At 45.9% G+C, this 14,178-nt stretch overlaps 1 protein-coding gene and 1 long non-coding RNA gene across 6 annotated transcripts in view; one reads left to right on the plus strand and one right to left on the minus strand.

Moving 5' to 3' along the window:
* LOC143785491 (uncharacterized) overlaps window positions 1-14,178 on the plus strand; it is a 161,535-nt gene that overhangs the window by 139,682 nt on the left and 7,675 nt on the right. The window lies entirely within an intron of this gene.
* Window positions 1-14,178, minus strand: part of CACNA1H (calcium voltage-gated channel subunit alpha1 H) — a 417,575-nt gene that overhangs the window by 90,642 nt on the left and 312,755 nt on the right. For all 5 annotated transcript variants that reach the window (XM_077274375.1, XM_077274377.1, XM_077274373.1 and 2 more), the window contains exon 10: window positions 10,761-11,161. In XM_077274375.1, the coding sequence (XP_077130490.1) occupies window positions 10,761-11,161 (401 nt within the window). The remainder of the gene's footprint in view (window positions 1-10,760; window positions 11,162-14,178) is intronic.

Consider the following 14,178-nt stretch of genomic DNA (forward strand, 5'->3'; position numbering starts at 1 on the left):
GGCCTCCACTCTTCCTCCAGACTCTGCGACCTTGATTTCCAAATGAAATGCAAAATTTACTTTCATCTGAAAACAACACCTTGGACCACTTACAACAGTCCGGTTCTTCTTCTCCTTGCCCAGGTGAGACGCTTCTGGCGTTGTCTATTGGTCATGAGTGGCTGACACAAGGAATGTGACACTTGTAGCCCATGTTCTGGATACGTCTGTGTGTGGTGGCTCTTGAAGCAATGACTCCAGCAGCAGTCCACTTCTTGAGAATCTCCACCAAAGTTTTGAATGGCCTTTTCTTAACAATCCTTTCAAGGCTGCGGTTATCCTGGTTGCTTGTGCACCTTTTTCTACCACACTTTTTCCTTCCACTCAACTTTCCATTAATATGCTTGGATATAGCACTCTGTGAACAGCCGGCTTCTTTACCAGTGACCTTTTGTGGCTTCCCCTCCTTGTGGAGTGTGTCAGTGACGCCTTCTGGACATCTGTCAATTCAGCAGTCTTCCCCATGATTGTGGAGCTACTGAAACAGACTAAGGGACCTTTCTAAACGCTTAGGAAGCCTTTGCAGGTGATTTTTGTTAATTACCGTACTCTAATTTACTGAGATAATGACTTTTGGGTTTTCATTGGCTGTAAGCCATAATCATCAACATTAACAGAAATAAACATGTGAAATAGATCGCTCTGTTTGTAATGACTCTATATAATATAGAAGATTCACTTTTTGTATTGAAGAACTGAAATAAATTAACTTTCTGATGATATTCTAATTTTGTGAGAAGCACCTTTACACATTGAAGGGTTACACAATTTCCCAGCACATAAAAGCCAATCTGAAGCCGTCGTGCAGCCACAGCATCGGTCTGGGGGTCTGGAATGAATTTCCATGGCACAAGAGAAGAGTTTATCTTCTAAGGAAAGTCGCGGCACCTCCTCAAACAATACGCTCATTTAGATTCTGTGCCTGGATTCCTTCGAAGAGGAGGCCCCATCAAAAGACTTCCGCATCAATATACAAAAAACATCAGGGCAAGCGCAGGGAAAAGCCGGGAGAAACGCTGCCTGTTATTTGCACTTAAAAGCTAAATCTTTCATTAGCATTTTAATAAAATATTCCTATTTTTCTTTGGCGGAAGCCACGCTGTGTGTGAAAAGCGGCTCAGCGAACAATGGGGATTTTTACAGGGCTGCCGGCCCATTAGCCGCGCTCATCTTCTAGCACAAGGGTATTTATTGTATATACCAAAAGCTGCTCAGCCTTATAATGAAAGCTACAAAGACCACCGCCGCTGTCACCCTGTCACCTCCACTGCCAAATCCTTCTGTCTGAAGAGAATTTTGCATTGCTGGAATCAAACGGCTCATGTGGATGTTCATATACATATACAATATGCACCAATTAGTCGTAACATCAAAATCACCTAATATCGTGTACATCTTCTGCCAAAAAGCTATAAGTCCTGTACTCTAAGCTCTAAGACCTGTGAAGGCGTGTGGGATCTGGCACCAACACTTTATACACAGATCCTTAAGTTGTGAGGTGCGGCCTCCACAGATCTGGGGATTATCCTGTTCCCCAGACCATTCCTGACTGACCATTATCCTGCACACAGCCAGACTTCATTCCCTAGCAGCATTAATGTAAGGCCACGGCCATGTCACCAGTCAGCAGATAAACTTCTTTGGATAGTTTTGGTAGCTGTTATATACTACAAGACCTGCCACATACCAGGAACATCCCACAGGACCTGCCATATACCAGGAACTCCCCGCAGGACCTGCCATATACCAGGAACGCCCCGCAGGACCTGCCATATACCAGGAACGCCCTACAGGACCTGCCATATACCAGGAATGCCCAGCAGGACCTGCCATATACCAGGAATGCCCCACAAAACCTGCCATATACCAGGAACGCCCCGCAGGACCTGCCATATACCAGGAACGCCCTACAGGACCTGCCATATACCAGGAAAGCCCCCTGCAGGACCTGCCATATACCAGGAATGCCCAGCAGGACCTGCCATATACCAGGAATGCCCCACAAAACCTGCCATATACCAGGAACGCCCCGCAGGACCTGCCATATACCAGGAACGCCCCGCAGGACCTGCCATATACCAGGAACGCCCTACAGGACCTGCCATATACCAGGAAAGCCCCCCGCAGGACCTGCCATATACCAGGAATGCCCAGCAGGACCTGCCATATACCAGGAATGCCCCACAAAACCTGCCATATACCAGGAACGCCCCGCAGGACCTGCCATATACCAGGAACGCCCTACAGGACCTGCCATATACCAGGAAAGCCCCCCGCAGGACCTGCCATATACCAGGAATGCCCAGCAGGACCTGCCATATACCAGGAATGCCCCACAAAACCTGCCATATACCAGGAACGCCCCGCAGGACCTACCATATACCTGGAATGCCCCGCAGGACGTACCATATACCAGCAATGCCTAACAAGACATGACATATACCAGGAACGTCCAACAAGACTGTCATGAATCCCAATGGCTAGGGATAGCAAGGGACAAGCAAAGTAATACAAAATATCGGACGAGCTCTAGGGTGATGGAACCTGGGCTGACCGCTGCCCTACGCCTGACAAACGCAACTAGAGATAGCCAGGGAGCATGCCTACGTTGGTTCTAGACGCCACGCACCAGCCTAAGAGCTAACTAGTACTGCAGAGAAAATAAAGACCTCACTTGCCTCCAGAGGAATGAACCCCAAAAGGTACAGTTGCCCCCCACATGTATTGACGGTGAAATGAGAGGAAGGCACACACATAGAGATGATATATATAGGTTCAGCAAATTGAGGCCCGCTGTAAGCTAGAAAGCAGAACGATACAAAAGGGGTCTGAGCGGTCAGCAAAAAACCCTAATCAAAAAACCATCCTGAGATTACAAGAACCCATGTGCCAACTCATGGCACATGGGGAGAACCTCAGTCCACTAGAGCTACCAGCTAGCATAGAGACATAATAAGCAAGCTGGACAAAAAACCAAACAACTGAAAATCAGCACTTAGCTTATCCTGAAAGATCTGGGAGCAGGTAGGCAGGAACCAAACAGAGCACATCTGAATACATTGATAGCCGGCAAGGGAATGACAGAAAGGCCAGGTAAAATAGGAAACACCCAGCCTCTGATGGACAGGTGGAAACCAAAGGCCGCAACCCACCAAAGTCACCCAGTACCAGCAGTAACCACCAGAGGGAGCCCACAAACAGAATCCACAACAGTACCCCCCCCTTGAGGAGGGGTCACCGAACCCTCACGAGAACCCCCAGGGCGATCAGGGTGAGCTCTATGGAAGGCGCGGACCAAATCAGTCGCATGAACATCGGAGGCGACCACCCAGGAATTATCCTCCTGACCATAACCCTTCCACTTAACCAAATACTGGAGTTTGCGTCTGGAAACACGAGAATCCAAGATCTTCTCAACAACATACTCCAATTCTCCGTCCACCAGCACCGGAGCAGGAGGCTCAACCGAAGGAACAACGGGCACCTCATACCTCCGCAATAACGACCGATGGAACACATTATGAATAGCAAACGATGCTGGGAGATCCAAACGAAAAGACACAGGGTTAAGAATCTCTGAGATCCTATAAGGACTGATGAACCGAGGCTTGAACTTAGGAGAAGAGACCTTCATAGGGACAAAACGAGAAGACAACCACACCAAATCCCCAACAAGAAGTCGGGGACCCACGCGGCGACGGCGATTAGCAAACTGCTGAGTCTTCTCCTGAGAGAACTTCAAATTGTCCACCACCTGATTCCAAATCTGATGTAGCCTGTCCACCACCACGTCCACTCCAGGACAATCCGAAGGCTCCACCTGACCAGAGGAAAAACGAGGATGAAACCCCGAATTACAAAAAAAAGGAGAGACCAACGTGGCAGAACTAGCCCGATTATTAAGAGCAAATTCGGCCAGTGGCAAAAAAGCAACCCAGTCATCTTGATCAGCAGAAACAAAACACCTCAAATAAGTTTCCAAGGTCTGATTAGTTCGCTCCGTCTGGCCATTCGTCTGAGGATGGAATGCAGACGAGAAAGACAAATCAATGCCCATCTTGGCACAAAACGTCCGCCAAAATCTAGACACAAACTGGGATCCCCTGTCAGAAACGATATTCTCCGGAATCCCATGCAAACGAACCACGTTCTGAAAAAATAAAGGGACCAACTCAGAGGAGGAAGGCAACTTAGGCAAGGGCACCAAATGAACCATCTTAGAAAAGCGGTCACACACAACCCAGATAACGGACATTTTCTGTGAAACCGGGAGATCAGAAATAAAATCCATGGAAATGTGCGTCCAAGGCCTCTTCGGGATGGGCAAGGATAACAACAACCCACTGGCCCGAGAAAAGCAAGGCTTAGCTCGAGCACACACTTCACAAGACTGCACAAAGGTACGCACATCCCTAGACAAGGAAGGCCACCAAAAAGACCTGGCCACCAAGTCTCTAGTACCAAATATTCCAGGATGACCAGCCAACACAGAAGAATGGACCTCGGAGATGACTCTACTGGTCCAATCATCCGGAACAAACAGTCTTTCTGGTGGACAACGATCCGGTTTATCCACCTGAAACTCCTGCAATGCACGTCGCAAGTCTGGGGATACGGCGGACAATATTACCCCATCCCTAAGGATACCAGTAGGCCCAGAGTCTCCAGGAGAGTCAGGCACAAAACTCCTGGAAAGAGCATCTGCCTTCACATTCTTTGAACCTGGCAGGTATGAAACCACGAAATTGAAACGAGAAAAAAAACAACGACCAACGAGCCTGTCTAGGATTCAAACGCCTGGCAGACTCAAGGTAAATGAGATTCTTGTGATCAGTCAAGACCACCACACGATGTTTAGCACCCTCAAGCCAATGACGCCACTCCTCAAATGCCCACTTCATGGCCAAAAGCTCCCGATTACCCACATCATAATTGCGCTCGGCGGGCGAGAATTTTCTAGAGAAGAATGCACATGGCTTCATCACCGAGCCATTAGAACTTCTCTGTGACAAAACCGCCCCCGCTCCAATCTCGGAAGCATCAACCTAAACCTGAAAAGGAAGTGAAACATCTGGTTGACACAACACCGGAGCAGAAAACCGGCGCTTAAGTTCCTGAAAGGCCTCCACGGCCGCAGGAGACCAATCAGCAACATCAGCACCCTTTTTAGTCAAATCAGTCAAAGGTTTAACAATACTGGAAAAATTAGCAATGAACCGACGATAAAAATTAGCAAACCCCAAGAACTTCTGAAGGCTCTTAACAGATGTAGGTTGTGTCCAGTCACAAATCGCCTGAACCTTGACGGGATCCATCTCAATAGTAGAAGGAGAAAAAATGTACCCCAAAAAAGAAATCTTCTGGACTCCGAAGAGACACTTTGAGCCCTTCACAAACAGAGAATTGGCCCGCAAAACCTGAAACACCTTCCTGACCTGTAGAACATGAGACTCCCAGTCATCAGAAAACACCAAAATATCATCCAAATACACAATCATAAACTTATCCAGATATTCACGGAAAATATTGTGCATAAAGGACTGAAAGACTGACGGAGCATTGGAGAGTCCAAAAGGCATTACCAAATACTCAAAATGGCCCTCAGGCGTATTAAATGCGGTTTTCCACTCATCACCCTGTTTTATCCGCACCAGATTATACGCACCGCGAAGATCTATCTTAGTGAACCACCTAGCCCCCTTAATGCGAGCAAACAAATCAGTCAATAATGGCAATGGATACTGATATTTGACTGTAATCTTATTCAGAAGGCGATAATCTATACAAGGCCTCAGGGAACCATCTTTTTTTGCCACGAAAAAAAAACCTGCTCCCAGAGGGGACGAAGATGGACGAATATGTCCCTTTTCCAAGGACTCCTTAATATAATTCCGCATAGCAGTATGCTCTGGCAGTGACAGATTAAATAGACGACCCTTGGGGAACTTACTGCCAGGAATCAATTCTATAGCACAGTCACAATCTCTATGAGGAGGGAGCGAATTGAGCTTAGGCTCCTCAAAAACATCCCTATAGTCAGACAAAAACGCAGGGATCTCAGAAGGAGTAGATGAAGCGATTGAAATCGGAGGTGCATCATCATGAACCCCCTGACATCCCCAGCTTAACACCGACATTGTTTTCCAGTCCAGGACAGGATTATGAGTTTGTAACCATGGCAGACCAAGCACTAGTACATCATGTAAATTATACAGTACAAGGAAGCGAATCACCTCCTGATGAACGGGAGTCATGCGCATGGTCACTTGTGTCCAATACTGCGGTTTATTCATAGCCAATGGTGTAGAGTCAATCCCCTTCAGAGGAATAGGAACTTCCAGAGGTTCCAGACTAAAACCGCAGCGTTTAGCAAATGACCAATCCATAAGACTCAGGGCAGCGCCCGAATCCACATAGGCATCAACGGAAATGGAAGACAGTGAAAAAATCAGAGTCACAGACAAAATGAACTTAGGCTGCAGAGTACCAATGGCAAAAGATTTATCAACCCTTTTTGTGCGTTTAGAGCATGCTGATATAACATGAGCTGAATCACCACAATAAAAACACAATCCATTTTTCCGCCTATAATTTTGCCGTTCACTTCTGGACTGAATTCTATCACATTGCATAGTCTCAGGTGCCTGTTCAGAAGACACCGCCAACTGGTGCACGGGTTTGCGCTCCCGTAAACGCCGATCAATCTGAATGGCCATAGCCATAGACTCATTCAGACCTGTAGGCGTAGGGAACCCCACCATAATATCCTTAATGGCCTCAGAAAGACCATTTCTGAAGTTTGCAGCCAGGGCGCACTCATTCCACTGAGTAAGCACCGACCATTTCCGAAATTTTTGACAATATATTTCCGCTTCATCATGCCCCTGAGAGAGGGCTAATAAAGCCTTTTCAGCCTGAATCTCCAGGTTAGGTTCCTCATAGAGCAATCCCAATGCCAGAAAAAACGCATCCACACTGAGCAATGCAGGATCCCCTGGTGCCAATGCAAATGCCCAATTCTGAGGGTCGCCCCGCAGGAAAGATATTACAATCTTGACCTGTTGAGCAGGGTCTCCAGAGGAGCGAGATTTTAAAGAAAGAAACAATTTACAATTGTTCCTGAAATTCAGGAAGGTAGATCTATCTCCAGAAAAGAACTCTGGAATAGGAATTCTAGGTTCAGACATGGGAGTGTGAACAACAAAATCCTGTATGTTTTGAACTTTTGCCGCGAGATTACTCAGGCTGGAAGCCAAACTCTGGACATCCATGTTAAACAGCTAATATCAGAGCCATTCAAGGGTTAAGAGGAGGTAAGAAGCAGCTAGACAGCAATTAAGGGCTAGGCAGCAAAACTCTGAAGGGAAAAAAAAAAAAAAATTCCCTTAAACACTTCTTTTTCTCCTGCTTCAGCCCAAACAATTAACACTTTGTGGGCCGGCTATACTGTCATGAATCCCAATGGCTAGGGATAGCAAGGGACAAGCAAAGTAATACAAAATATCGGACGAGCTCTAGGGTGATGGAACCTGGGCTGACCGCTGCCCTACGCCTGACAAACGCAACTAGAGATAGCCAGGGAGCGTGCCTACGTTGGTTCTAGACGCCACGCACCAGCCTAAGAGCTAACTAGTACTGCAGAGAAAATAAAGACCTCACTTGCCTCCAGAGGAATGAACCCCAAAAGGTACAGTTGCCCCCCACATGTATTGACGGTGAAATGAGAGGAAGGCACACACATAGAGATGATATATATAGGTTCAGCAAATTGAGGCCCGCTGTAAGCTAGAAAGCAGAACGATACAAAAGGGGTCTGAGCGGTCAGCAAAAAACCCTAATCAAAAAACCATCCTGAGATTACAAGAACCCATGTGCCAACTCATGGCACATGGGGAGAACCTCAGTCCACTAGAGCTACCAGCTAGCATAGAGACATAATAAGCAAGCTGGACAAAAAAACAAACAACTGAAAATCAGCACTTAGCTTATCCTGAAAGATCTGGGAGCAGGTAGGCAGGAACCAAACAGAGCACATCTGAATACATTGATAGCCGGCAAGGGAATGACAGAAAGGCCAGGTAAAATAGGAAACACCCAGCCTCTGATGGACAGGTGGAAACCAAAGGCCGCAACCCACCAAAGTCACCCAGTACCAGCAGTAACCACCAGAGGGAGCCCACAAACAGAATCCACAAGACAAGACCTACCATATACCAAAAACACCCCACAAGACCTACCATATACCAGCAACACCCCACAAGACCTGCCGTATACCAGCAACACCTTACAGGATCTGCCGTATACCAGCAACACCTCACAGGACCTGCCATATACCAGAAATGCCCCACAGGACCTGCCATATATACTGGGAACATCCCACAAGACCCTCCACCCCACAAAACCTGCCATTTACTGGCAACACTCAACAAGACACCCATATACTGGGAATACCCAAGAAGACATGCCGTATACTGGATAAAGCCCACAAGATCTGTCATATACTGGGAACACCCCACAAGACCTGCTGTATACTGGAAACACTCCACAGAACAGTATTGGAGACTTGCTAATATTTTATTGCACCCTTGGCAGTAGTCATTATCACTATATAATTATATATACTGTATGCCCATACGTGTGTATGCGGCAGGTGAGCTAATCATGGAGGTTTCACAAGTACATATGTACAAAATCAGCACAATCGCAGGTGATCAAAAAAGTATGATCCTATAGTAGTAGGTAAAATAAGCGCCGGTATGCATGGACATGACACGTTTAATAGAATGATTTAGCTGATAAAGTTAAATGTACAAATATCCCAAAGTTATATAACAATGGATATTAGTAGTAGTAATGTAATATTTACATATACCCAATGGAAGAAGGTAATACTGCGTGACGGTGATCAGCTCCCCTACCACGAGACCCGACACGTGTTTCACCCCGATGAGTACATGCATGTGTGTTTCATGTAATTTTTTTAAGGTGTCTCTGTTTGTCTTTTGGTGCTTGCTTTAATTATTTTACATATACAAGTTCTTAATGAATCTATACAATAACATTTATCTTCTTAAATGATTCTTGTGATATGTTCCGTCCCCGGCACAATCTTTTTCTTTCTTTGGTTATTTAATCATTTTTGTGCCACATGGGGAATTACTATACCTTTAGGTTAATTGAGATACATTGGTAAACAACATAAAATAGATATATTTTATACTATTTTACCATCCTTAATATTTTCTTTACATATTTCTGTATTCTTATGTACATGTATAAAAGACTCGGCTATGAGGAAGTGGAAGAGGAAAGCGGAAGAGACAGTGAATTGATAATATGCTGTGGGACGGAGGCGCTTCCAAGAGGAGCGGATCACTGTGGAGGCTCCGCAGGAAGCGCCAATATGCAAAAATTCCATCCGACCGAGTAAAGCCCTTGTCATAGCGGAGGTTTTTTTTATCTACAAAATGTTGATTGAATTTGTCGGAAGCCACAACACAGAGGGCGACTCGTCTTCTGAGGCCTCATTTTCTTGACTGTTTCCTGCTCATCTTCATTTTCTGGCATCCGGATAAAGAAAAGCCAATTAACCTTTGAGGTATTGGCGCTTCTCTTAACGAGCAGCATCCCGAAATGTCCTAATTAGTGTTTGTTGTCGATGGAACTTGCTTAGGACCCGGAACGTGCGGTAAATAGCGAGATGTCTGCACAATATAATTGCAGCAAATTTCTATGAAATTTAGCACAAATTAAAGACTTTAGTGTGACCATGTGCGACGCTAAGGAATCCTCAAGTCCGTGTCCTCGTCTAACCCTTCATAGTACTAGAAAGCTCAAGAAAACCATAAAGATCATGCCATTATTTGACCATTGCTGAAAAATTGACTCAAAATTGAGGTCTACAAATTTGTGTAGTCAACCTGAATAACCAACCTTCGCTCTGCAGAAATCTGAGATATGAGAAGTGTTTGGAGGTAGCCTCATACTACTGTGCTCCAATGACAGTGGGTGGTCATCAGAGCCACATAGAATTTTTGTTTCCTGACTTGGGTAAGTGGTTCTATCGGGTCCATAAAAGCAATATGGATTCTTCGAGACACTACAGAACAGATATGATTTGATTGAGAATGGAAAAATAGACATGGCCTACTCTCATCTCACCCCTTTGTGAGTCTTCCTACCATGAGGATCCACTGAGTGCATTGATAACCAAGTCAATTTTCCCACTATGTATTATGGACCAGCAATTTGGAAAACTAGGCAGATAGGGCAGATTTATAACAAATTAGGACCATAGATGGGCATGGTTTTACTCTCCATAGACCAGTCCATAGAGTCCTACATCCATCATCTTATGGAGTCCAGCAACAAAAAAAAGCCTTGTTTGGTTTCAAGACCTGCATGATGACTTTGAAAGGGTTTGGTCCATTGATAAATGTCTGATTGCTGGGGGATGCCAATGATCATAAGGGTCTTGAGTCCACATGGACGCTACCACTCCATTCATCGTCTATGGGACTGTACTTGGCCATCTCCGTCAATCTCATAGACTTTAAATGGAGTAATAGTGAGCACACATGACCACTAGTCAGTGAGGGTCTCAGCAGTGCCCCTCCCGAGCAATTATCCTTTTATCACTAACCCCTTTAAGGAGCAGTCACACAAACCGAAACTGGAGTACTTATGACAACCAACTTCTAAGCTCATAGACCTTCACCTACCTGCTCATGATACTCGATGCCCATACTGAGGGTATTGATCAAGATGGCGATCATGATCCCCCGGTTGAAGTACTTGCTGTCCACAATCCTTTTCAGCCGGTTGGTGAATTCTTCCCAGAGTTTGCAAATCTTGTTCACCTCTTTCTCTTTCTTCTTGAACGTCTTCACTTTCTGGACGTGATCTCTTTGGTCTCCGTGCCTCAAGTCCTGGGTGAACTCGTAAACTCCGTTTGTGTCTGACTCGCAGCTGTCAGAGTCACTGAGCTCCAGTTCTGGATTTTCTAGGAGATTGGCGCAGTAAACGCAGTTCTGGAGCTCGCAGATGATCTGGCTTGGCTGGGGACTTGGCAAGGAACAAGGGACGCTCAGACTTGATAATTTGCTGGAGCTTCGGCAGAGGCCTACAAGGAGAAAAGGGAAATAAAACCTTAAAATCTGTCATCACGGTGGGAAAACTCCTTTTACTAAGCTTCTCTCAGCACAGACCACATCAAAGTTAAATGCGCCAAGATGCAAAGAGTCAGAAAAAGCCAAACGATGGCGAATTTTTAATCTAATCCAGTTGAAAAATTGCATTTTAGCCCCAAATACATGCATTGATTTGTATAAAAGGGACAATCACTTTAAGTGAACTTTCAGCCCCTTACCATAAATTTAAAGAGTCTAGATGTGGAATGTAATTCTAGCTTACCCCCAATGCTCATCAATCCTGATCGAAAATACGCCCACACTCAATGGGAACATCCATTTTTAGAAAGGGTTTATATAAAGGGCCTGAAATTTGCTGGGAATGTTTATGGAAAAATCTGGAAAAACTGGAACCTGTGCATTTACAGCTATGTAATCTAAAGGGCAGCACGTTGGGAACCTTGTTTGCCCATCATTTCCTATTGAACAGTTGGCGTTACCATGCAAAGGGTGGTGGGTAGCAGGTGGAGGACAGCCCACAGGTTGGTTTTTGGCTCTTTATTTGCCTAGTAGTGGCCCTGGCTGGTAAGGTACTCAAATTTAGAGAAGACCTGTTGACAAGAAAGACCGTATATTTTTCATATATATAGTCTAAGAAACTGGAATCAGAAGAAATAAACTTTGACTAAATTGCAGTCACACTTAATACAGACTTAATATTGCCGCCTGCTGAAAGTAAGCGTTTCCGTAGGCATTGTGGGGAAAGCGGCAGTGCTGACACAGCGGCGGCTTCCATTAAATTCACCATACACATGCAAATCAGCCTACAGCTTTCATCCAAACATATGTGCTGTGAATGAAGAGCTGCGAACATCGACTTATAGGTGCCGTCCCCGGGGGAATGTTTATGAGATAAACACTGGCGAGCCGAATACGGCTGGAAAGTACTTTGAAAATTTGTCTCGTTTCGATTTTCCGAGTCTTGGGATAAATTGATCTCGGCAAGGTGGTGCAGGCAACAAGACGATCATTTATATACCTGACTGGAAAAAAATGCTGACATTTAGGGGGAATTTCATGCTATTTCTTTGTAGCTGTCTGGGCTTTGGTTTTATTTTACAGAAATTCAACTCCTTAGCATAGGCATAAAGCTACATGATAAAAAATATCAGCAGTCTCCACTAGGGGGAGTTGATGAGCCTATTGCATACTGTTTATAGCTCCCCCTGGTGGTGTCTGCAGACAGAATCTACAGGGAGCTCCTCCTAGTGGTGACTGCAGACAGGATCTTATCATGTATCTCTGTATACAGGGAGCTCCCCCTAGTGGTGGCTGCAGACAGGATCTTATCATGTATCTCTGTATACAGGGAGCTCCCCCTAGTGGTGGCTGCAGATAGAATCTTATCATGTATCTGTATACAGGGAGCTCCCCCTAGTGGTGACTGTAGACAGGATCTTATCATGTATCTCTGTATACAGGGAGCTCCCCCTAGTGGTGACTGCAGACAGGATCTTATCATGTATCTCTGTATACAGGGAGCTCCCCCTAGTGGTGACTGCAGACAGGATCTTATCATGTATCTCTGTATACAGGGAGCTCCCCCTAGTGGTGGCTGCAGACAGGATCTTATCATGTATCTCTGTATACAGGGAGCTCCCCCTAGTGGTGACTGCAGACAGGATCTTATCATGTATCTCTGTATACAGGGAGCTCCCCCTAGTGGTGACGGCAGACAGGATCTTATCATGTATCTCTGTGTACAGGGAGCTCCCCTAGTGGTGACTGCAGACAGGATCTTATCATGTATCTGTGCATACAGGGAGCTCCCCCTAGTGGTGGCTGCAGACAGGATCTTATCATGTATCTCTGTATACAGGGAGCTCCCCCTAGTGGTGACGGCAGACAGGATCTTATCATGTATCTCTGTGTACAGGGAGCTCCCCTAGTGGTGACTGCAGACAGGATCTTATCATGTATCTGTGTATACAGGGAGCTCCCCCTAGTGGTGGCTGCAGACAGGATCTTATCATGTATCTCTGTATACAGGGAGCTCCCCCTAGTGGTGACGGCAGACAGGATCTTATCATGTATCTCTGTATACAGGGAGCCTCCTAGTGGTGGCTGAAGACAGGATCTTATCATGTATCTCTGTATACAGGGAGCTCCCCCTAGTGGTGGCTGCAGACAGGATCTTATCATGTATCTCTGTACACAGGGAGCTCCCCCTAGTGGTGGCTGCAGACAGAATCTTATCATGTATCTCTGTATACAGGGAGCTCCCCCTAGTGGTGGCTGCAGACAGGATCTTATCATGTATCTCTGCATACAGGGAGCTCCCCCTAGTGGTAGCTGCAGACAGAATCTTATCATGTATCTCTGTATACAGGGAGCTCCCCCTAGTGGTGACTGCAGACAGGATCTTATTATGTATCTCTGTATACAGGGAGCTCCTCCTAGTGGTGGCTGCAGACAGAAGCTTATCATGTATCTCTGTATACAGGGAGCTCCTCCTAGTGGTGGCTGCAGACAGGGTCTTATCATGTATCTGTGTATACAGGGAGCTCCCCCTAGTGGTGACTGCGGACAGAATCTTATCATGTATCTCTGCATACAGGGAGCTCCCCCTAGTGGTGGCTGCAGACAGAATCTTATCATTATCTCTGTATACAGGGAGCTCCCCCTAGTGGTGGCTGCAGACAGGATGTTATCATGTATCTCTATACAGGGAGCTCCCCCTAGTGGTGGCTGCAGACAGGATCTTATCATGTATCTCTGTATACAGGGAGCTCCCCCTAGTGGTGGCTGCAGACAGAATCTTATGTATCTCTGTATACAGGGAGCTCCCCCTAGTGGTGGCTGTAGACAGAATCGTATGATGTATGTATGTATGTATGTATGTATGCAGGAAACATCCCCTACTGGTGATTGCAGGCAGTGGGAATCCTTTGGCATATGGATAAGGAGTTGCCAAACTGGGCATGAAAGTGCAGCACAGTTGTGTACCTTC

This window comes from Ranitomeya variabilis, chromosome 7, assembly GCF_051348905.1.
Source record: "Ranitomeya variabilis isolate aRanVar5 chromosome 7, aRanVar5.hap1, whole genome shotgun sequence".
In the NCBI taxonomy this organism is placed as follows: Eukaryota; Metazoa; Chordata; class Amphibia; order Anura; family Dendrobatidae; genus Ranitomeya; species Ranitomeya variabilis.